Source organism: Simochromis diagramma, unplaced genomic scaffold, assembly GCF_900408965.1.
Source record: "Simochromis diagramma unplaced genomic scaffold, fSimDia1.1 OVJJ01000585.1, whole genome shotgun sequence".
NCBI lineage: Eukaryota > Metazoa > Chordata > Actinopteri > Cichliformes > Cichlidae > Simochromis > Simochromis diagramma.
In genome coordinates this window covers 2,023,423-2,048,477 of record NW_024387398.1, presented here as the reverse complement: position 1 = coordinate 2,048,477, position 25,055 = coordinate 2,023,423, and the positions used below count along the sequence as shown (strand labels likewise).

General features: G+C 41.9%; 1 protein-coding gene across 1 annotated transcript; it reads right to left on the bottom strand.

The window, feature by feature from the left end:
- Positions 1 to 8,910: 8,910 nt before the first annotated feature.
- On the bottom strand, positions 8,911 to 20,586 carry mmp17b (matrix metallopeptidase 17b). Its single transcript, XM_040010206.1, has 12 exons — positions 20,499 to 20,586; positions 17,384 to 17,578; positions 17,086 to 17,218; positions 16,839 to 16,992; positions 16,596 to 16,704; positions 16,343 to 16,520; positions 15,824 to 16,000; positions 13,449 to 13,551; positions 11,031 to 11,104; positions 10,772 to 10,921; positions 9,729 to 10,007; positions 8,911 to 9,609 (listed from the first exon to the last, which is right to left on the bottom strand). The coding sequence occupies exons 2-12, from the start codon at positions 17,510 to 17,512 to the stop codon at positions 9,227 to 9,229; spliced, it is 1,869 nt and encodes a 622-aa protein (XP_039866140.1). The 5' UTR covers positions 17,513 to 17,578; positions 20,499 to 20,586; the 3' UTR covers positions 8,911 to 9,226.
- Between the last annotated feature and the right edge of the window lie 4,469 nt (positions 20,587 to 25,055).

Below are 25,055 nucleotides of genomic sequence, written 5' to 3'. Positions count from 1 at the left end.
GATGCAGACTTCTTCCTGTACCACTGCTTGAAGAAGGTGTCTTCCAGAAACTGGCAGTAGGACTGGGAGTTGAGCTTGACTCCATCCTCAACCCGAAAAGGCCCCACAAGCTCATCTTTGATGATACCAGCCCAAACCAGTACTCCACCTCCACCTTGCTGGCGTCTGAGTCGGACTGGAGCTCTCTGCCCTTTACCAATCCAGCCACGGGCCCATCCATCTGGCCCATCAAGACTCACTCTCATTTCATCAGTCCATAAAACCTTAGAAAAACCAGTCTTGAGATATTTCTTGGCCCAGTCTTGACGTTTCAGCTTGTGTGTCTTGTTCAGTGGTGGTCGTCTTTCAGCCTTTCTTACCTTGGCCATGTCTCTGAGTATTGCACACCTTGTGCTTTTGGGCACTCCAGTGATGTTGCAGCTCTGAAATATGGCCAAACTGGTGGCAAGTGGCATCTTGGCAGCTGCACGCTTGACTTTTCTCAGTTCATGGGCAGTTATTTGCTGCCTTGGTTTTTCCACACGCTTCTTGCGACCCTGTTGACTATTTTGAATGAAACGCTTGATTGTTCGATGATCACGCTTCAGAAGCTTTGCAATTTTGAGACTGCTGCATCCCTCTGCAAGATATCTCACTATTTTTGACTTTTCTGAGCCTGTCAAGTCCTTCTTTTGACCCATTTTGCCAAAGGAAAGGACGTTGCCTAATAATTATGCACACCTGATGTAGGGTGTTGATGTCATTAGACCACACCCCTTCTCATTACAGAGATGCACATCACCTAATATGCTTAATTGGTAGTAGGCTTTCGAGCCTATACAGCTTGGAGTAAGACAACATGCATGAAGAGGATGATGTGGACAAAATACTCATTTGCCTAATAATTCTGCACTCCCTATAGATGGAGTGTGTTTTTGCCACAGACTGAACGAAGAACCTGGAGCCCCCCTTCCCTAGATCACTGTATATGTATATATTTCACTTGGTGTTGATATTAAATTCCCCCTTCGACTGCACAGTTTGAGACATGGCTCACCCAGCGTGACAGCGTCATATCTGAAAAAAAAAAAAACACTTAAATGTTTGCTTTATTTCCTGTGTTTACCTTTACTAATAGCTCTATCTCTAATATCTCTCTGTGTGATAATAATGTCTGCTATAATGAGACACAACACATTTCCTTATGAAATTTCTCCATGCCTGCAGTAGTGGGCCTACTGTTGCTTTTAAACAAATGTTAAACTGCATGTATCTGACTGTTTTGAAGCGGTTAAGTTAAATTATATTGTACATCAAATTATGTGTGCACTGATTTCTATTTTTATTTCAAAGGGGAGAGGTGTAACAATTCAAATGTGCACGTTGCTTTTCAAAAGACAACAGTTTGAGAGGTATAGTTGCATTATATTAGACAGGTCAATTTAATTCAGCAGTGAATGAATGAAATAATTCAACCATCTGTAGCTCCGTAGCAGAAAAGACCCCATCTGTTTTTCACATGTCAATTTCTACGTCCTGTCTTTGTCATCTCTACTTTATGAACTCACTCCTCAGACTGCTGTCACTGTCAGAGAAAGTGAGAAACTCCTTGTCCAAATCTTCCCCCACAGGCCTCTGGGATGTCTGTGCGTTCCCCTCTCCTCCTCTATTTCCCCCAACTCCAGGTAATGCTGCATCTTGCTTATTTGGCTGAGGTCAAAAGAGTCAACAAAGTGCATATCCACGTATACTCACAATGCTTACATATCAAAATTAAGTTCCTGGGAACCATCAGGTGAATGAAAGAAAGCTTCTTGTGATTCTCAGGTCAGAGGTGCTCTCATCATTACTGAGCTGCCAGAGCCAGACTGCACACTTCCTGCTTTCAGCTCATAGAACAACTTGAGTAGCACGTTTCCATTTAAGCTGTTACCTGTAACGATAGATAACATCAATCTCATGTCTTCATGATGAGCCTCTGAGATTAAAGTAAACTTTTATTATTTATTTAAATTGTACAAATTACTGTGAATGATGTTAAGCAAACTCTGTGTACTCAGGCTCTAATCATGCCCTGTTCTCCCTGCCTCAGCTCTTTCTGAGGGTCCTTGGCTTTAGAAAACATTGTTAGGAAAAACTTAACTTGAAATGACACAACTGCAGAACTGATCCAGCATGGTTTTATAATGATGCAAAAACAGCATTGTACGACATGTGCTGAGCTGGCTGGCAGAGAGATATCTGCAAAGTTCCTGGACTTATTAGCAACTGGTGATAATCGTTGGTAAGGACTGGAAGATGGAGACTTGTGGAAGCAAAGTCACCAGTCAAGGATACGTGGTTAGAATTGTCTCCTATGGCAGTTGGAGACACGATAACTGGCGCCTGATATCAGTCACCACCAACTGCTTAGACGGATGCACATTCTCATATAAAACTCTGTGAACTACTGGGAGAGGTTACTCTCTTCAGGGAAGTTGGCTGCAGCTGCGCCTGGTTTCTGAACACAAGAGATCCACGTACATGCTCATATTTAATCATCTAATGACTTAATAAACGACAATCACAAGTTAAGCCTGTTGGCTCGTCATTCCTCAAAGTACATCTGTTGTCACACTTTAATAATTATTTTGCTTTAACATCCATCCATTGGAGCCTGTCCAGCTTCCAGATTTATGAATGCATATATAACATCTAAGGTATTTGTATTTGATTTTAGTTTTTGAGGTATTAAAGCACAAAGCATAAATGATATGTGAGTGACCCTTGATGTGACAGGTTTCCACAGTGGCCCTTAGTAATAGTTTGACTCACCTGCTTAAACGTTTGAAGAGTTTTGGATAAGGTTGTTCTTTTTGTTTCTTTCATTTGCTCAGAAGTTGTGGTTTAAATGACACCTCATTAAATGTCATCATTCATTCTGGCAGCATAGAGTAGATTCATGATAGCTAACCTACTTCCTTTTACTGAATTTTAATCTTCTCTCCATTTCTTTTTTGTTTCTCTGGAGGCCTGACTTGTTCCAAGATTTGAGCTTCCATGGAACATCGCAGAAAAACCTGTCAGTCAATTTGAAAAGTGAGAAAGGTCTTTATTTCTCAGTTCTGAAATGTTGACTAATTTATTGGTGGAAAGGGCTCTGTGTGGCCTGACCAACGTGATGGTGGTGATAGGGAGAGAGAAGAGCCGCTGGGTTGTCTTATCTTGTTTGGTTTGAATGCAGAAGCACAAAGTTTTCCACCAGTCTGTTTGTGAAAGTGAAAAATCACAATGTTTCTCTGAACAATCCACAATTCAGTGAATTCTTTTCACAAGAACAATGTTCCTCAAAATGTTTGCACTTTTTGAGGTTTTAGCTTTTTTTACTGCCTTCTTTGTGTCTCTCGGTAGTTGTACATTCATTAATAACTGAACTCAAACATCTGAGGGCTGCGATGTGTTCCTAATGAAACGCTTTGATTTTAGTGACGTCACTGAGTTAAAGTATGTTCCAGGTTTACATGCACATAATTTTCCACAATCTCATCAGAAACTACTCTTGTTGAGTTGAATGAGAAGCAATGCAGCTTATCTTATTGCTGCTCTTTCTATGAGTGTAATGGGAAAGCCTCACAGCTGAACTTGCAGTAAAGACCGTTGATGAGATAGAATCTTAAGATTCCCCTTTTCAGTGTGTAGCTTATCCAGCTGGGGGAGTTCCAGTGTGGGATGTCACAGGGCTGAGACTACAAATGAATATATATTCATTTATATATACATTTAATTTTCTATCTATCTATCTATAGATATGTAGATATATCTATAGATAGATGTGTGTGTGTGTGTGTGTGTGTGTGTGTGTGTGTGTGTGTGTGTGTGTGTGTGTGTGTGTGTGTGTGTGTGTGTGTGTGTGTGTGTGTGTGTGTGAACAGAATCAACTTCTGGAGTTACTTACTTGGATGATTGAGCATGCGTCAAGACGGCAAACATTTAGTTTTGCTCACTCAGAAGAATCAAGTTATTCTCAGTACTGTTTACTCACAATGTTGTGCTAACTTAGTTATTTTAAGTTCATTTTTTAAACTTTACTTTTTGCATAATTTCCCCCCAGTTCTGTGGACAAATTAGATTTCCCTGTGTATGTATGCTCACCACCCAAGACTCTGTAGAGTCTTCAACAGCATCTTGAAGCACATGGCAAAGGCACACTTCATATAATTGAAGGGAATAAAATCTGCTGCCATCTTCATGATGAAGATGAAACAAAGACGTTTCAGGAAGATTATGATCCAAGAACAGCCAAGAAAACTCTTAAATGGTTTCAGAGGAATAAAAAATAAAGCTGCGCGAATGGCCCAGCCAATCTCCTGACCTGAATCCAACTGAAAATCTATAAAAAGAACAAAAAAGAAAGTTTTTCCCCTCTCGCACCTGCAGGTGATTTGGGTCCTCTACCAGAGGCCTGGGAGTTTGAGGGTCCTGCAGTATCTTAGCTGTTCCTAGCACTGTGCTCTTCTGGACAGAGATCTCTGATGTTGTTCCTGGGATCTGCTGGAGCCACTCGCCTAGCTTGGGAGTCACCGCACCGAGTGCTCCGATTAAGTTGAAAGTTGAAAGCCTTTGTCATTATACATAGTATAACAAAATTAGAAACGGCTCTATAAAAGTGCACACGTGCTTATAGCACATTATAAAAACTATACAATAATTTAACTATACACTTACTATAAATATAAATACACAGTACAGTACTGACAGAGACAGACAGGCAGAGTTGATGATATTTCAGTGCAGATTGCTTTTTGTACAAGTTTGAGTTGAGTACGGTGATGGTTTTGGGGAAGAAGCTGTCCCTGAGTCTGTTTGTTCTGGCCCTTATGGATCTATAGCGCCTGCCAGAGGGCATTAGGTTGAAAAGATGGCAGCCGGGGTGGGTAGTGTCCTTTAAAATGTTTCTGGCCCTACTAAGACAACGGGAGTTGTAGACAGCAGACAAATGGTAAATGGCCTGTATTTATATAGCGCTTTACTTGGTCCTAAGGACCCCAAAGCGCTTTACACATCCAGTCATCCACCCATTCACACACACATTTACACACTGGTGATGGCAGCTACATTGTAGCCACAGCCGCCCTGGGGCGCACTGACAGAGGCAAGGCCGCTGGACACTGGCACCACCGGGCCCTCTGACCACCACCAGTAGGCAATGGGTGAAGTGTCTTGCCCAAGGACACAACGACCGAGACTGTCGGAGCCGGGGCTCGAACCGGCAACCTTCCGATTACAAGGCGAACTCCCAACTCTTGAGCCACGATCGCCACATTGGAGGGCAGCTGATGATTTTTTGTGCTGTGTTTACCACCCTCTGCAGCTGCCGTGCCACACTGTCACTGCACAGGTCAGCAGGCTCTTGATGGTGGATCTGTAGAAGGTCACCAGCAGCGGGGTGTTTAGTTGCTCCTTCCTGAGCACCCTTAGGAACTGTAGCCGCTGCTGGGCTTTCTTGACTAGGGCCGTGGTGTTAGCTAACCAGGAGAGGTCTGCAGAGATGTGGAAGCCAAGGAATTTGAAGGACTCCACTCGCTCTACACATTCTCTGTTGATGTGCAGGGGGGCAGGGGCAGTTCTGTTCTGCCTGAAGTCCAGGATGAGTTCCTTGGTCTTGGTGATGTTAAGTGCCAGGTTGTTTGATGCACACCATTCTCCCAGTCTCAGGACCTCATCTCTGTAAGCCGCCTCATTTCCCCCTGTGATCAGCCCCATCACTGTTGTGTCATCAGCAAATTTGACAATGATGTTCTCTGGGTGGGTGGGACTGCAGTCATATGTGTAGAGGGAGTAGAGTAGTGGGCTTAGTACACAGCCCTGGGGGGAGCTGGTGCTGAGAGTGTGAGGGGAAGAGAGGTGAGGACCCAGTTTCACCCGCTGGGGTCTGTTGACCAGGAAGTCCTTTATCCAAGAGCAGGTGGATGGCGGGAGCCCCAGGTTGGCTGACTTGGTGATCAAAATGTCTGGGATTATTGTGTTAAAGGCAGAGCTGAAGTCAATGAAGAGCATTCTGACATAGTTCCCCTGTTGTTCCAGGTGGCTCGGTGCTGTGTGGAGTGCGATGGCTATGGCCTCCTCAGTATGTGAATTGGTGTGGGTCCAGAGTAGGGGGGGAGGCAGGTTCTGATCATATTTCATTTAGTTGAACTTGAAATGTTTGTCAGTAAGTAAACAATTAGTATTGTACAGTCAGAAATGTCAAGTTATTCTTAATACTGCAGACTTGCACTGTATAAGTCGTCCTAACAGTCATCTTAAGTAAGCTTTACTTTTTTGAGGCAACGAGTTTCCTTAATTTTTTTGAGTTCTGGGAACTAACAAGGCTGTACAGTGTACTCAAAATGAGTAAGTTGCCCTAACTTGGTCATCTTACGTAAACTTGATCCAATTTGTTTGAGTTCTGGGAACAAATGAGCTTGTACAGAGTACTCAAAATAAATAAGTTGTCCTAATTTAGTCATTTTTAGCTAAGCTTTACTCAATTTTTTTGAGTTCTGGGAACTAATTAGATTTTACAGTGTGGGGTCCGACCCCAGCCTCTATGGATCTTGTGCTCAGAGCTTGTTCCTGTGCTGCCATGATTAGTGCCACTGTGCTGTCTTTCAGTCCAGTTTTGTCCAGCCACTGGTAGGATTTCTGCTTAGCGTACAGCCTCAGGGTGCTGGACTTAGGGTGAAACCCTCCATGCATGGTCAGGAGCTTCCTGGTCTTGATGTCGGTGGCTTCTATCTCCTCCTTTGTCCATCTTATTATCCCAGCAGGGGTGTGTTTCTTTGGAAAGGTATTTTATGTTCTCAAATGCCCCATCCATAGACATTCATAGACATCCATAGACACTGGAATGCTTGATTTAGACCTCTATGTAGTAGCTTACGATGTAACCTGAAACCCCTTTTAACTCGATGCCATAATCTTCCAACCCATTCAAGCATTACGGCACCAACATCAGGAAAAATGTTCATGAGAAAATAGGGAAGTACCAGGGGAAACAGCAGTCCCAGTGGTAAAGGAGCTGTAACCCACAAACTGGAAGAGTGGGTCCTGCAGATACCAGGTACAACATCAGACTCTAACCAGTCCTACGATACAGCGGCGCTCTGTTAAGACAAGGAAGGCAAGGACTGACTGCCTAATCAAATCTAAAAATAGTCATAAACTAAAATGTACTACAGTAAAAATGATCTCTCACCTTTCATTTCAGCATCAGAAAGCTCCTTCTCTGTTTGTATCTATCCTTTACATACCTGCCATCTTGTGGCTGCAGATGGCTATTGTCACTGGAAGCATTCACAAGAAACCTGATTGGTTCTTGCCATAATATGAATTCTAACAGTTGTTAAATAGGGCCGTCAGCTGTGTACCACCCTGACTTCTGCATTGATGATACCAAATCCCATGAAGAAGGCAAGAAATTCCAGAGATGAACCCTGACAAGGCAAACCTGTGGGGTGAAACCATTTCAGGTGACAACGTCATGAAGCTCAGTGAGAAAAGTGCAAGGGTTTGCACTGTCAACAAAGCAAAGCGTGGCTCCTTTCAGGAATCTCAAATATAAAACACATTTAGAGTTACTGATCATTTTTTTCTACTATATTCCCCATTTGTTGTGGATTATGGAGTTGAAGCAGCAGCTGCAGAATGCTTTGACAAAAGTTGACATATTTCAGTTACTTCATTTCAAACCCTATTTACAGGAATATCATGATCAAAATCAGAGTTTAGAACAAGCAGGCAGTCTTTAATTAACAGAAGGGCTCATAAGCACATCGAACTAAGTAAAAAGCATGTGAAATACCAGCAGCAGGCCAGAACAACAACCTCTAACAACAAAAGACAGAGGAGGGAAGACGCAGTAAGAAATGCTTTTTCTAAGAGAGTACATCATACGTGCACCATTAAAATGCATAGTTTATGTAAATGCTGTTAAGATGAATGGAAAATGGGTAAAAATAAATGGTCAGAAAATAGAGCTCAAACTATTTCTCTCGTGTGTTGTTATGTGTTCAGAAGTGATTGTCTGTTCTTATTTAATTCACTTAATGTGCAGACTTTACCTGCTTGCTGCATACATGCTACTACTGCACATCCACCTAATGTATATGCTATATTATATATTATATAATGTCCCCCCCCCTTTTACTCAAGTCAAGGAGCGTGTCAGGTTACATTTGATTGTGTGTTATAACTATGCATGTGACGAATAAAGAACCTTGAACCTGAAACATGTGGCAGGATAATGTTTTTAAGTTTGATAGCTGTCCTTAAGTGATGTCACCTGAGTCAGGGTCAGCTGCCCTTTGAGTTATTAAAAGTGCAAATTGGTTGGTGTACATTTACACTGCTCAAATCTGCTGCATGCTAAAGGCTACATCCATCACTGACTGCCCTGTTGGAGGTTGTGTTCAACTGCAGTAAACTTAGGCTTTGATAAAAAATAATAATAATGTAATTTCTTTTCCTTCTTCATAGATTTTTGTCCTTATTTTAAACAGTGTGTGCTTGCAGACTGTCACCTATGGGACGGCAATAAGAGAAATTAACCAGGAAGGTGAAATGATAAAACCACTTAATAAAGCCACTACTCCACTTTTTGTCTGTATAAAGAGAAACTTAGTTTAAAAGCTACGGTGGGTTTGGGGTGAACTATGCAGGTGAAACTGGTCAAACTGAAATTAAAATATTATCAAAAATATATCAAAAATGATATCAAAAATGATCTCTTTAATTTTAACTTCCCCAAACCACTTTCATTTTCTAGTGTGGTGAGTGTCTGTGATGCCTGGGATAGATTAGTATTGCTGTAAAGTACGAATGTAAAAGTAATACAGAGATCCATACATACATTTAAAACACTGATATCTGTAAATACAAACATGTCAAATTATCAGTCAGTTAATGTCTGCGTGATTATTATTATTATTTATTATTGTTGTTTTTGTTAATAATTGATTTTGGCAACTTCAGTCCTTCACAGATGGAACCAGTTTTCTGGTCATAACTCACAATATGACCGGATGACTGGTGGACAGGTAAATAAATATGCCTCCTAATTAAAATAGCACTCGTAATTAGCACCGCTGCTACCTGAAACCAGCAGCACATTTCTAATCTCACACTCAGACAGGAGTACAGGGCGAGGATGTGAGTGCTTGTGGAAAGGTTGTACACACACTCTATTTAGTCTAATAAAACCTCAGTTTTTTTCTTTCATTGTGCACCTTTAAACAGCTAACAGTGCCCATGTAACCTGCAGCAAGGCAGCTATCAAAAATGTTGTCCTGCCCCCCAGGGCTCCGTTTCGGCATGTGCATTTTGTCCAGATGTGTGAACCTCTGTCCAGCACCTCTTTGTGTTTAGTTCTGTCTCTGACCCGCTTTCTTTTTATCAGTTCTTCCTCCTCTCCCCGATATCTCCAACTCTCCCTGAGCTCCTCTCTTCCTCCAGGTGATGACAGTGAAAAGGAGAGGTCCTGCATCCCAGGTGAGGATGAGTCAGTGCAGCCCAGCCAGTCTGCAGCAGAGGATCGTGGGTATCCATCATGCAGTGATGAACCTGGAAACATAAACTTCCAGTAGGACTCTCCTTTAAAGAGATAGACAGAGCCTGGAGAGAAAGAAAAGAAACTTCACTGAATTTAGTCTGGTTCTAGTTAAATTAAGTCAACTTTGTCCGTTTATTTGATCCTTTAATAGAAAGACCTCACACATGAATCAGATCCTCACCATTAGTGTCTGTAGTGATTCCATTCACACCCTCTTTGAGCAGTTGTGTCCAGGTGTCTCCTTGATTCTCTTGTTTGGCATCTCCAATTTTTCCCCACACAGCCCCCTCCTCCGAGTCCCAGACCAGGCCCCATCTCTCTAATGCTCCTGCTGCCTGCTCGTCATCATCGTCGTTATCAGTGTCTGCTAAATCTAAGCTGACGCCCGTCCTGAGAGCAGACAGGGGCTGAGGGTAACCTTCTTGCAGAGACAGGTCCTTGAAGAGCCAGAACTGGTGACCTGCAGCGAGACGTCACATGAAAAGGTTAGTAAGCCAGTTCGATGATTCGCAGTGAAACACCATCGATTGTTTCAAAAAGGTTTAAGCTTGTCCACTGTGACTGCTTTGATGTATTATTTTGTATTTACACTCTCACTTTATCATTGCATGCATGTTCTAGGCAGTGGATGTCTGTTGCCAAAGAAATAAGAAGGAAAGGTTTAAAAACCTGAAGCCACATCAAAGGCCAGATAAAGTTTAATAATTGGACACATCAGTTTTGATGTTGGAGAATTTAGTCCTTAACTATGCTAAAAGTATTTTGGTTATAGAAAATGTAATCTACAGCCAAACTGTAGGAGATGTTCAAAGATGCTATAGGACAGGTGCATGTAGGTCTTCTGAAAGTAGCAGGAAGTAAGTAATAATCTCATAAATCTCAACAAGTTCTGCTTTCTGAAGACATCACTATCTCTCAAACGTATCACTGCTTGCTTGAAAAGTAATTCAGGAATGGCTATAGACAAATTTTATGAAAGAGACAATTTTGAAGAACACATTCAGTGTACTTCAGTGTGCAAAATGTAAAGGCTAGAAGAGATATGAGCTAAAAAAAACTCACGTCAATCAATTGTTACAGAAATAAAGAAATAAGGAATCTTCTTAGATTTTTTAAACAGTTTCAGTAACGATTTTAATAGCCAGTTATGGTGCGTAATCTGCACTGACTGTTGTGGCCTTTACACCGTTTTACCCCTCTCACAAGTAGGTTACTGTACTGCACCACTGATAAAGATGATCGCATGATCCGAGCGCCTCTCCAGCACAGCTTGAAGATGAAGCAGGTCAGGGGGTAGACCCCTCCACAACCTCCTCACTGAAGAACCGCGCCCCGACACCAAGCCTCCGCCATTGACCCTCCACATCATCGGACCTGAAGCGATGACCCAATGAAAATAATGAATTGTGGTATCCTGTTACTATAGATACATCTTCCATAGTTAAACTACATAAACTACATTTATAAAAATCTGTGTTCAGACCTTTGAAGAAGAAAGTCTCTCCTCGAATCTTTGCCACAGCATCAAAACTGGTGTTACAGTGATCTATGGAGGGGCTGAAGGGCAGAAGCACACAGGGATACTTGTTAAAGGAATGTCGGGGTTTCATTTGGTTAACAGTAGTAGACAGCACAGCCATACTCTTTGTCCTCAGACAGAGGCGAATTTAGCCCAAAGATGGGCTAAAATCGCCCCATGAACCAACTGACATGTCAGTGCGCCCCAGGGTGGCTGTGGCTACAATGTAGCTTGCCATCACCAGTGTGTGAATGTGTGTGTGAATGGGTGAATGACTGGATGTGTAACGCGCTTTAGTATAGCGCGTTACACATCCAGTAAAGCGCTATACAAATACAGGCCATTTGCCATTTTTTTGTACAGACAGACAGCCAGGTTCATAATGGATATAAGGAAGTTTTTTAAAAAATTTTTTAAAAAGGAGCCACATTCAGGTAAAAGTGTAAAATCAAATGATCCGTCAATCAAGAATAATGTTGGATCAGTGTTTCAATATTTATATCTTTTATTAGATGTTCGTGTGGTTTGGTTATTTTCCTTTTGGTTGAAAGTACACTGAGAGGACTTTTTCATTAGTGATCTTAATAGTATTTTTTTTTCATATTAATGTAATTTTTCATCTAATTGAATACAATCTATTTGTGTATGATTGTGAGTCCAAAGAGGGAGAGAGGAAAGAGGGAACGTGAGGAGAAAGTACAAGGTCAGGAAGAACCAGGTAAGCAAACAGACAGGGAGCAGTGACAGGCACAACAGGAACTGTTAAACTGACAAAGAGAAAAAACCTGATTTTACTCACAGGAAGTTGTGTCCTCCCTGTATTAAAGCTGCTGTACAGAATCTGCTAAACAAACTGGGCTGAAACATTTTGACCCTCTTTAACAACATTCCAACATAACATTATCATTGATCGGGGAGATTAAAATTAATGATATATTTTTATGTGATTCAGCCACAACTCTACTGAAACCTCAGCCAGTAATAGGTCGGCCAACTTTTGGACCGTCCAGTTGTCTGTATGACTGCCGCAGTACGTGCATCACATTTGCTCACTATCAGAAAGAGCCAAACAGCCCTGGTGGAGTGAGGAGCTGTAAGGAGAAGCAGATGCTCTGTTTCTACAAATGTTTTAAGCTTGTTTCAAAGATTCTGTACAGCAGCTTTAAATGTTTTCCAAAAGCACACAGACACTTATCAGTGTTTCTCACACTTTTTACAGTGTGGACCACCTGATAAAATGTCAAGCTCCCCCAAGGACCACTATGAAAGCATGAAAGTCATAAATCTTACAACACAAAATTATTATTATTAAATTAGTAAAATTAGTGTCTGGAGTAAAGATTTTTATTTGTAACAATTTATTCTGTTTTGGGAGTGTTTTTTATGTATCTGTATTATATTATACAAACACATTAAAAGTGAATCTCTGTCCAAAAAATGCACTCAGTTTACTTTTTACTCACTATGAGCATCATTCATTATTAATAAACCAGTAATTAAGGCTAGGATATGTATTTTTATTATTCCAATCAAGTCTTCTTTGGCAGCATTTAAATAACCTTTATCAGATTTGACGGTATTGTTACAGACTTTTCAAAAAAGTGTTTTGCTTTTCTTTCACAAATGTGGGATTAAATTGTGTTAAAATGTACAAAACAGTGACGTCATGTTTTGAGACGAGGACCCAGGCACAGAGAGACTTGATGAATTTAAGAATCTTATGATTTATCTTGCCTGGCTGGGCAGCTCTCTGGGTGCTCAGCACCCCCAAAGCTCTAATCCTAGAATCGCCCGCCCCTGTCCTCAGATGGTAACTAATGTCTGTCTGTTGCAGCTGTTTCAGACGGAACTTGCTAGCATTAGCTGTTAACTTAGCACTGTAAACATTTTCCTGTTTACAAAATCTATCTATTGTTTATCTAGCTTGTTTATGTAAATATCTTTGGTGACTGAAATTAAATTTAAAATCTTAATACTGATATTAGATGATTTTGCAAAAATATGGAAGAAAAGAGGCACACAGTAACAATTCTTGTAGCCATCTAGCATATTTATGACAAAGAGTTTTTGTCTCCTTCTGTCCGTGTGAACGTCCCTTCCCCCGTTTGGCTTTTATGGGATCTAGACCTTCTACTGCTCTGCTCCTCGCCTCTGGAATTCCATCTCGCCAGACATTCAGAACTCTGACTGTCTCCATCTTCACATCCCGTCTCAAAACACACTCCTTTAAATTGGTTTAATTACTCATCCTGTCACATGAATCCTCTGCTTTTTATTTTTTTTATAGTCTTATCATTTTATTTATTCTTAAATGTATTATTATTAATAATGATAATATTAATATGATTGTTATTAACAGAAAAATCTCTCAGTAAGTCATACCCATGCCTATGATGATGCTGACGACGATGATGATGATGGCCTCTGTGGTGCAACTCTGTGGTGATACGAGGAGCCTCCGTAGACAGCAGCTTGTTCATTTGACCTAAATCAAAAATCACAACAATTTAAATGGAAAAGATATAAAAAAAAAAACCTAAATTCCCCCTCCGCCCCTGTGGAGAAGCACCAAGGGCTCTTCTCTTGCTTCTCATGTTCCTTCTTCTGATTGTTGCTGTCATTCAGTATCGCTACGTCTATTACTGCAGCCGTCTTCCTCTGCTTGTCTACCACTAGTATGCCTGTTGGTTAGCCATCACCATTTTAAACATACTGTGGTACCAGACCCTCGTGTTCATCAGTTGAACAGTATTGTACTGCAGAAAGTAGTGTGTTGCTACAAAAATGGTGCAAAAATGGCAACTAACAATGGAAGAGACATAATATCATAACACTTATAAATGTAGGTCCGTCCTACAGAGAAACTGCAAAGAAAGTCAAGGTGTCAATGAGTCCAGTTTCCTTCACATCAAACACACTCAGAAACAAACTGACAGGAAGAGGTCTGCAGACCCAAGGACACGACTGAATCAGAGGACAAGTTTCTGAGAGTTAACAGCTTGTGTGATGGCGGCTCACAAGACAACAGCTTCAAGCAGCTTAATAGTGGCTGTAGTGAGCAAGTCTCAGTTTCAGCTGTGAAGAGAAACTTCGAGCTGCAGGAAGAAAGCCATCAGTAAGATTTCAGGATAAGACAAAGACTACTGAGGACTGGAGGAAGGTATTATTATTTTGATGAATCAAATTTTGAACTCTTCGGTTCATCACACAGGCTCTATGTACGCCGTCAAGTAGGTGAAAGGATGGTTCCACAGTGTGTGTCATCAACTGTCAAACATGGAGGAGGAAGTGTGATCGTCTGCTGGATCCAGGGTCAGTGACTTGTACTGAGTGAGAGGCTCCCTGAACCAAAACAGATACCATGCAGTACCCTGTGGTATGGACCTAGTTGGTCAGGGGCTCATCCTACAGCAAGATAATGACCCAAAACATAAGTCCAAGCTGTGGCAGAACTACCTCAGGAAAAAGAACAAGATGGTGATGGCCAGCACAGTCTCCAGACTCAAACCCCATTTAATTTAACTGGACATAAACGTAGATTCTCAATGGAAAAATTTAGCCAATGCAGAAATGCCTCAAATCTGCTTCTATCTAAAGGGCAGCAGCCAGTGATAGATATAAAAAGTCTTGCAGCACTATATGGGTCCATAGGAAAACGTCATTCCTGACCTCTGCAAACACTTCCCTGCTGAGTTCATGGTGATCCATTTTGGGTTATACTGACTGGTTCTTCAATGCTCCTTCTGCGGTTGGCTCCATGCACCACTAAAGGGGCCCACCTGACAGTCTAAGAACCACTGCAGTTTGGTGGGACGCAGCCAGAGCTACTGTCACTTCCAGTGTGCCACACATGCTTGGTTAAGTCCAGCCTACTTCCCTTTATTGTGTGATGATTACTCGTTTAGCTTCATTTTAGAAGGTTAGTACAACACAGTTCAATGTCCCAAACTATTGCCACAGTATTTGGTAACCAAGTATTTTACAGAAAGGCTTGTTTCCTCTCCAGCGTGCTTCATATTGTGAAAGTATTCATTTATAAACTACGTGTCAGACGATAGTTTTGCATTTCACTTAAAACCACAGAAACAATTTCATATCATATCTGTGGCAAAGATATTCAAGTTTAACTTCTAGGAGCCACAGACCTTAGTATAAAATGTTGTGCCAATGAATAATATATTTTACATGTTCATTAGTTTAAGTACCAAACATTAAAAAATGGATCGTGGTTAGTAAATTTTCACAATGACAAATTGTTAAACCCGAGATGCAAATACAGTTAATGAACCTGGAACGACACTGAGTGGAAGGATGTATTTTTTGGAACATGTGGGCAGAAGCTTGAATATCCACAGACACAGCGGTTTGCCTGTCAAGCATTCATGACATTATGCAAAAGCAAAATGAGAAAGTTAAGAATGGTTTCCGAGCAACAGCGCAGTCAGACATTTCCTCGTTTTTATATTTTACAGTATGAGGCTTTCACGAGAGTCTTCGCTGAATGTGGAGGCTAAAGCTGTGAAGAAACTAATTCTGTCCTTCCTCAATAAACACACCAGAGGTCAGACCAGGGAGCTATTTCACAGCTGTCCTCATTCATCCTTTAAACTGCACTTCAGTGTTTATCCTTTTACATCAAACTTTATATTATCCTATGTGTGCTAATACTGAAACTTTACATTCAGTCTAGTTTACACATCCTCACACATCGACTATAATCAATATTAATGATTAAATCATGGTGTGAGAAGCTTCACCATAGAGCTGAGTGATGTGCTCCAGGTCTTGGGGTCCCAGGCGGTAGTGGAGAGGGTCTCCGACAGGACCCAGGTAGTATGGCCTCATGACTGAGTGACGGGATGAGGAATGAGGAAGGCCCAGTGCGTGGCCAAACTCATGAACCAGCACTGTGAACAGGTCGGTACCCTCAGAGACTGGGAAGGAAACAGAAGAGGAGGAACAGAAAACAAAATGATGACCTGATTAGAAGAAGAAGAGAAACAAGTCATGGTTTACTGGTATAGTATGGCCATAGACTGTATGGATTGTGGTCCCAAGCTCACTGGTTTTGGACTCAGTGTTATTGTTTTGTCCACTGCCATTTGGCAACTTTGGAGCAAGAAGGGACCATAACTTGACAGAAGTGTGGAGCACTGAGTTACCGCCTAGCACTGTCACGCTTGGTCACCAAGCTGCATTAATCTACAGCATGTGAAGACACAAGACAAAAGACTCATAAAAGATTAGACTTCTATGTTTTTGAAGTGTTGTTCTACCTGGCTGTCTGAATGCCCACTCTTCCTCCGCATCCAAATGAACTACTCCTGCCCGGGCTGGGTCTGAGGGGAAGAAAGCGTGGCCCACTGCTCCACCTGCCCCATCAAAGGGATAGTCATCACCATGGTAACCATGGAAGAAGTCTACCCGCAGGTCAGCTGCATCCGGACTGCCCACCTGGAAACAGAATGAATGAAACTCATCGACTGTGTGACTTTGGCTAGTTCTAGTCAAAAGTGGCATCTGACAAACCTCGTGGAACTCCAGTGGCGTTGGCTCGGCCCACACTCTTAAAGCGTAGAAGATAAGTGAGCGAATTGTTTCCCGAGACAGATGAGAAGAGGAGGGATATGATTGCAACCTGACGAGGTAAGATAGACGCAAAGACCTCACCGAGTGGCAGATACTTCACCAAGCACAGCTTACTGACAATAGGAAGCCATTGTGAATTACTACATCGAACTGATCACAGTCTCCTCGCAAGTTTTATCCCACCTCCAGTTGATGTTCCTGCGCGTCCACATGGAGACAGCCCATCTTCTCCGCCTCCTCATATTTATTTTCTCTTGGTTGGCCGATAGTATGGATGATTCCTCCTGGTCCGGTAGTGAGCAGCGTGGCGTGTTCATCACCGCCATTGTCTCCTCATCTGGACACCAGAGAACAGACTTTATCCAATCACACAGAGAACACTAGATTTGAGAAGCAGCATAAACATCTTTTTACAGACACCATTCCTCACCTACAACTCCGCTGTCTTTTAGGCCTGCAAACCTTTGCATGGCCCTCACAGCATTGGTGACACCTGTCCAAGCCTGCAGCTGACCGGTGGAAGGGTCTGAGGGTGGGAGGTAACCATACTTCAGCAGCCAATCCTAAAAAAGGGGGTAAATGATCTCTTTAACAGGGTGTTCTTCTTCCATTTCTATCCTGCAGTCCTGTATCTATATTATATATAAAGCTCACTACCAATGTAATATATGAGAGAGTTGGTAAAGATATTATTAATTTCCCATCAATAGTTGTATGGTTTCTATTACCACAAGTTTGGAGCTCTCATCTTCAGTGGGTGTCACTGGTGCAGAGGATGGTGACAGAGTCACACTAGCAGCACAAGTTGTTTGCATCCATCCACAGCTCAAGCAGAGGAAAGTCATATACATCTTCATCTTGATTACATGTTTTTGGAACAGAATATTCAGTGGAAAGCAGTATTTTCAGTGTGTGGAAATCCACTGGAAATGAAGCAAAGTCATTTTAAAACATTAAAGACAACGATGCAGACAGGGCAGCAAAAAACCCTAAAGCCCGATATTTAAAGAGTTTTCCTTAAGTTATCCAAAGTAAACAAAAATATTTTAACATTTTGCACAGTGGTACAGAGGGTGCCTTGACACGGACACAAGGTCTGGTGCAGTGGTTAGTTCTGTCACCTCACAGCAGTCACAGATGTTTGCATTCTTTGCAGTTATTAAAATAGAAAAAACACTATATTCTCCTAAAAGGCCGCAATTCATTTGTGTCCTCTGTGAAGGACATGAACCTCTACATCAACCAGAATCTATGCAATCTGAGTCCTACTGTGGTGTCGAGGGGACACGCTGGGCTTTTATTGATGCCACATTTTGGGGGATTGGGCTAATAGAGTAATAACAGAGTTCTTTTCCAAATGAAAAGGCACTGGAGGTCCCACATTTCAGGTTAAGTGATATGATATATAGGGGTCTACCTACAATATGTAAATAAAATTGAATTTAACTGAATATTATAATGAAACCTCAAATTGTTTCTTCAATATTAGATTGTTATCTTCAATTAGTAGAATTTCAGAAATGTGCAGTAATGTTAACACTTTTGAAAGAGAACTTTTACTCAGTGTCCTTTGTAGTGGACAAAAGAATTACTAACTCTGATTTGTGAATGAGATTTTAAAGGATTTCACTCAGTTTGTAGGCAGGGAGTCAGACGAATAGCTGTCCCGGGATGGTGAAAGGTCAGAGGACACACTGGTATGTTCTGCACTCATCTTCCATCATGTATAAGAAGCAATGTGTAAGCTAGGCCTTGGAAGTTTTTTCATTAGAGTTCAACTCTTTTGAAATTGGGTAGAAAGACTTTTTAATGAGAAAACAGATCAACTACAAACCAGAGGGAGGTGCTCGTCTCTTAAAATTGAAAGCATCATTCAGCATATCTGTATATGTGACATGACTCGGATTATCTTGGGTCCTAGTTATAGCCAGGACCCGGTGTATAACTCAGCATCTGGCAGTCAATCAAAGTCACGAGTCATCTTTATGTCTCGGGTGAGAAAGAAAGAATGTCCTCTGGCTGGTGATGCAACAAGGCTGCATTAATGAGACCAACTAAAACCTTTTTCTGGGTCTCAGAAGGATACAAAGGTGAGTACATTACATTTGCACCTGCAATGTAATAAAATATAAGAGAATAATGCCCGTCCCAGTGTGCTTCACAGCCACCACCATCATCATAGTCCCAAAGGGGACAGCTGTTACCTGCCCGCATGACTACTGCCCATGGCGCTCAATCATCATGAAGGTTATTCATGGCATGTCTCTGGATGCTGTGCAATTTGCACTCCAGTCTAACAGATCCACTAAAGAGTTACTGGTAATCTGGCATGCCCGGTGTGCTGATGTGTCAATATCATTTTTTGGTCGATATAGTTACACAGGCTACAGACTGGATTGAAGGTCTGCTGTGCACTGGCCCTACAAGCACTGACAGCAGCCCATCCATTCATTTTTATCGGTGACACTAGATTACCCAATCAAATCTCTTCATGCAACCAGGCCCTTCCCAACCTTCCCTGTGTGGTGATGCACGTCCTGTGGCTACTTTTGCTACTGCTAGAAAGTAAAGTGCAAAAACTGTCACAGAAGAACAGGAAGCACACTGTGACACTCCAAGTCACAATAGCACAGACGCGTTAAAGCAGTGAGTAAAAGAAGCTGATGGGAAACGTAGTATATTCCCACAAGGTGGAGAAACCTACCAGATTCAATCACGAGATGGACGAGAATTACCATAAAATACAGAGGGGAGGGCATGGTGCCCTGCCGTATAGGACATTGCTAGATATGTGTGTGCCCATGTCAATCAGAAGATGCCTCCATTAATTAAGTTAGAGGGTGTACCATTTCAGTTAGAGCACTGGGGCAGAGAGGAGGAGGGAGGATGAATGGAGGACAAGGCAGCTTTAAAGTAATGAGATTAAAGCAGCCACAAGAGTAGAGGGTGAAGGTCGAAGGAGCCGACTGTCAGAAAGAACATTGTGAATTAAACAAGCTGAACATTAGAGGAACTGCTTTGGTGGCAAATGACGTTGCATCAAAGCAGCTGATCAGGTAAAGTTCATGCTCTAAAATGTAAGTGCATACATTTTTGTCTTAACCCCAAAGCTGACTTATTTTTGCATTTCACAGCATTTGACTAGTTAAAGCTGCATTCAGGACTTTTTATGTTTCTTATTTGGTCTCTTGTGTTAATAAAGGTGAAAAACGTGGTGTCATTTCAGCCTCTTGCAGGCACAAAGACACAGTAGCATTTACTTGGAGTTCTATGTCTGGCCAACTGGTTGAGTCCAGCTACACAAATATCTGCCTCTGCCAACATGCGCATGTCAGGTCAGTTTTAACTTATTGTATTACTGGAAATTACGATTATAATTGCGATTCGGCTTTTTCTAATATTACTGTTTGATTTTAAGTAGTGACCTGGGTCACAGGGATCACAGGATTTCCCCCCCTCATTTCTACATTTAGGAAAGGGTTAGGAAGCATTTCAGAAGAATTTACAAACAGAATAATCCGTCTTATTTAGAGGCCTCATTTTAGTGGCTGATCAAAATCTTCTGATTAGACTTATCTGTAATCCTGACTGAAGTCAGGCTTTAAATGAAAAACAGAGTTTGGAGGAATTTGAGCAGCGGTATTGGCACAGCTGTACAGTAATTCAGGCTGTGTATTAGTCCCTGCACATGTAATATTGTCACCATCTGACAATGAAACCTAACATCTCACACCACTGACCACGGCACATTCATTCATTACATTAAGTTACACTAACTCCAAATTTAGTCTGAAAGCTGAATCACAGCAAGTTAAAGATGAGAAAAGTGCTTTTAACACTTACCTTCCTGCTGCTCTGCCTTCCGCTTCTCCCTGCTCTCTCTTCATTTGCCACAATGGGAACAGATGGGTCCTTTCTACTCTCCTGCTCGTTTCCTCAAAGCCTGACTCCTAACCCCCACCCCCTACCCCACCCACTGCCACAGCAGCATGACAAATGAAGAGTTTCATCTTTGCAGAAATATCTTCCTTCCTCTATCCCGAGATTGTGCCTTGGTTTTTCCCAACTTGTTTTTCCTCCTATCAGTCAGTTATTTGCCCTCAGTACACAATTTATGAACAAAGAAAATCTGATTTGAAAACATTTAGTTGTGGCACAATACTCTGTGAGTGCAGAATGCAACATTTGACTCGTGCAGGATTAGTGATGCACAGTAAAGATGGGTTTAGACACGTGTGTGTGCCTTTGCATGTGTGCAACATCTGCATGTTTATGTGTGTCTTCTCTCATGATGACATTTTTACACACAATCCTCTTAACATGAGGATTAAAACAAAACCAAGACAGATTTGTGGCTCCCTCTCGTTCTGCTGCAGCTTTTTCCTTGTGTTTCTTCTTTGTGTTTAATCCACTGAACTGGTGGGAGGGGTGTTCTCATGTTGGCCTCTTTCTTTAAATGCAACTGATATCCTACTGTTCATGTCAATGAAAAAAGCATGAACTGCACTAAGCCATGTTCTCCATATTCTTGTCAATGCTAATGTTATTTCTTCCATTGGTGAGTCCCCTTCATGTGAACCCTGCACCATCCTGCTGGGATCATGAAGCTCAATCTAATCTGGTCTTTCTCTGCTGAGAGAAAAAAGCTGCAACTAGAAACACATGTAGGATGAATGCAGTGTGTTTTCAGGAAACCTGATTCCTGTTATGTGTGTCTGTAGCAGAACAGGCAGATCCAGTGACAGACGGACTGATGCTCAGGACTGACCGTTCTCTGCTCTTTGACTTCAATTTCTTAGACTGAAGTACATTTGTCACGGGTGTGCTGACACACAGGATGCATAGCCAGCAGTGATGGTGCATGTCATTCATGATGTTCATGAACATCATTAGTGGGCTATCCCTGTGAGGGGACAAGCTGGTCAAAACCACCAAACGAGTCTACAGATGCCCTCGCTGTAGGGGCCAAATGTTCAGGCCTAACTAGCATTAGTCAAATGCTGATTTCAGGCTCCTTTTGAACCGTCTCATGTAAACTGTTATACTTGCTTTATGCTTTCTGTTGCTTTCTGTGCTCACGTCACAGCAAAGTCAAGCTGTGTTTTCAATGGGAAACATTAAGTAATTTAAAAAGACAGCAGCTGATGAATTACTGTAACAACTTAACAACAATTTTCATCTCTGTCTTCACCAGAACCTGTTGGTCTTGGGTTATATGTGTGTGTTTGTGTGTGTGTGTCATTTTTCTGGGTATTTAATTATAAAAATTACAGCAAAGACTGAGTGTATCGTCCTCCTGGTGTACAAGTAGAACATGACTCATGAACCAAGAGAACCAAGTCACTCCCTCATCTAACTCATCACTCTTCTGCACTTCCATGGGTTCAACTTCTGCTCGCATCCTCACACACCTCACTAATGCTCAAGGATCGCAGCCATCAATGAGCACATTGAGCAATGTCAACTCGGACAGTATTCCTGTTCAAACACTGGCCAGTCAACCAGTTTTTGTGACTGAACGTTCCACCCCAACAGTGAATCCTCTTTCAAAGACCTTTACCTCTCATTATGAGAAAGATAGTAAAATGTTTTACTAATTATTTTTCCCTTTCTTTGTTGAACAAAATGTCCTTCTCTGCTTCTTTTATTGCAATACGATATGATTGGTGTGATGCAAATTTTGTGTAAACTGCAAATAAGAATGCAGTTGCATGTAAGACATGCTGAGGAATGCAGTTGTTTATAGGATAGTAACACAGCAGAACAAGAAGATATTTAAACTGAAGTCAACACCGTCAGGAGAGGACAATAACTCACATTCCTAATGGATCCTGTCTCTGTTTTTAATTGTGGACAGCTTCTGGCTTTGAAAAGTTGCCTTGAACCTGCGTTCTTTTTAATTACCAGCAGGGGGTTAGCTACTGTGGCAGCCAAAAGAATTTTGCTTGTATAGACCTACAGGGGAAAACAACGCTAGGCTCCTTTATTCTATGATCGCAGTTACTTTCCTGGTGGGCTCATGGCTTCAGTTGCTTGTTTCAAGGGTTACTGAGTACATCATGAAGCTGATTTTGTAAAATATGGTCTCCTTTAGCTGCTACAGTATATGAGAGTGCACTGTCTGTGATATCCACGTCTAAAAAGCTAAGATTACAGTACAACAAGTGTTCTAGTCCTGGTTAGTTACAGCATATGGTACTCCAGCTTAAAACACTTTTGCAGTCAGAAACATTACCATATATATTTCCATACAGGGATAAACATGTGGATAATTTACAAAAAAAAGTCAGATTTTAAACTTTTTATTCCTTGTGTGTTTTTGTTCACTGTTTAAGGGGTAAATGGAAATAAAACTGCTCCTCAGTCACCGTGACAACAGCCTATTTCCCGATAAATGCAGCTGCTGGGAGGTGTCAAAGGTCACTCTGGGGTAATGGGTGATGGATGACGGGTGGGGGGATCTTGGTAAATATGTGAATGGGGCTGTGTGTGGTTCATCTTGCTGTTACCCGTAGTGACAGAAATGGCCCTTTTCGGTGTGCATGGTGTCTCTGTTAACTTGTCTGAATGAGCCTTTCTGAAGCGCTGCACACATGGGATCGCTCTGAACACATCTGTGTTGCAGTGGGACTGATGTTCTAAAGGCCATGTGGTTATTTTGAAGCTCAAGTTGTTAAAAGACAATATATTGTTTCAGAATCCATGATTTTAACAGACATGAAGTCAGGGTGTCCGCAGCTGATTACCTTATGATGGAATATGCCATTAGCCTGAGGTCAGGCTACACTGTATGGCGCTAACAATGGCCAGCCTGGTCCTGATGGAGTTGACCTGGTGATCTGATGATGGCAAACCCCAAACAGAGCTGTGGGTGGAGGAGAGGTCATGACCACAAAGAAGGGTGAAGAGTGATTACTAATGTAGATGTCAGAACTGAGATCATCAGACTTTATGAAACTCACAACAAAGTTAACTTGATATTTCATGTAAATCTTTCTTAAATTCATAACAGGATAAAATCCTTACTTGGTTCAACAATGACACTACTGTCAGCTGGAATAGTACAATAGCACATGCTGTATTGCCAGTCTTGAATGCATTTGGCTACGGATGCATTTTCTGTTGCCCTGAGTGTTCTCTCTGTTCCAGTAAAGGTGATGATGGTGATGAAAACTACTGGAACCTTTTTCTGACAAATAATTTGGTTCTGAATTTCTTACACAGGTGGATCTCATGATATGTAAAGTGGGCAGTGGTGTGGTTATCCATACTGCTGACTCAGAGCAAGAAGATTCTGGGTTTTGCTCCATTCTCCATGCCCTCTCTGTGCCGAGTGGTGCATGGATTCTCTCCGTCTTCCTCCAGCAGTCCAAAGACATGCATGAGTTTGGTTAATCGGTGATCCCCCCACTTAGAATAAATGGATGGTAGGAAAGAAGTCTCAAAGGAATTGGATTGAGCAGGCAGGACACAATGACAAAAATGTACAGTGGGGCAAAAAAGTATTTAGTCAGCCACCGATTGTGCAAGTTCCCCCACTTAAAATGATGACAGAGGTCAGTAATTTGCACCAGAGGTACACTTCAACTGTGAGAGACAGAATGTGAAAAAAAAATCCATGAATTCACATGGTAGGATTTGTAAAGAATTTATTCGTAAATCAGGGTGGAAAATAAGTATTTGGTCACCTCAAACAAGGAAAATCTCTGGCTCTCACAGACCTGTAACATCTTCTGTAAGAAGCTTTTCTGTCCCCCACTCGTTACCTGTATGAATGGCACCTGTTTGAACTCATCATCTGAAGAAAAGATACCTGTCCACAGCCTCAAACAGTCAGACTCCAAACTCCGCCATGGCCAAGACCAAAGAGCTTTCGAAGGACACCAGGAAAAGTATTGTAGACCTGCACCAGACTGGGAAGAGTGAATCTACAATAGGCAAGCAGCTTGGTGTGAAAAAATCAACTGTGGGAGCAATCATCAGAAAATGGAAGACATACAAGACCACTGATAATCTCCCTCGATCTGGGGCTCCACGCAAGATCTCATCCCGTGGGGTCAAAATGATCATGAGAACGGTGAGCAAAGATCCCAGAACCACACGGGGGGACCTGGTGAATGACCTGCAGAGAGCTGGGACCAAAGTAACAAAGGTCACCATCAGTAACACACTACAACGGCAGGGAATCAAATCCCGCAGTGCTAGACGTGTTCCGCTGCTAAAGCCAGTGCATGTCCAGGCCCGTCTGTAGTTTGCCAGAGAGCACATGGATGATACAGCAGAGGATTGGGAGAATGTCATGTGGTCAGATGAAACCAAAGTAGAACTTTTTGGTATAAACTCAACTCGTCGTGTTTGGAGGAAGAAGAATACTGAGTTGCATCCCAAGAACACCATACC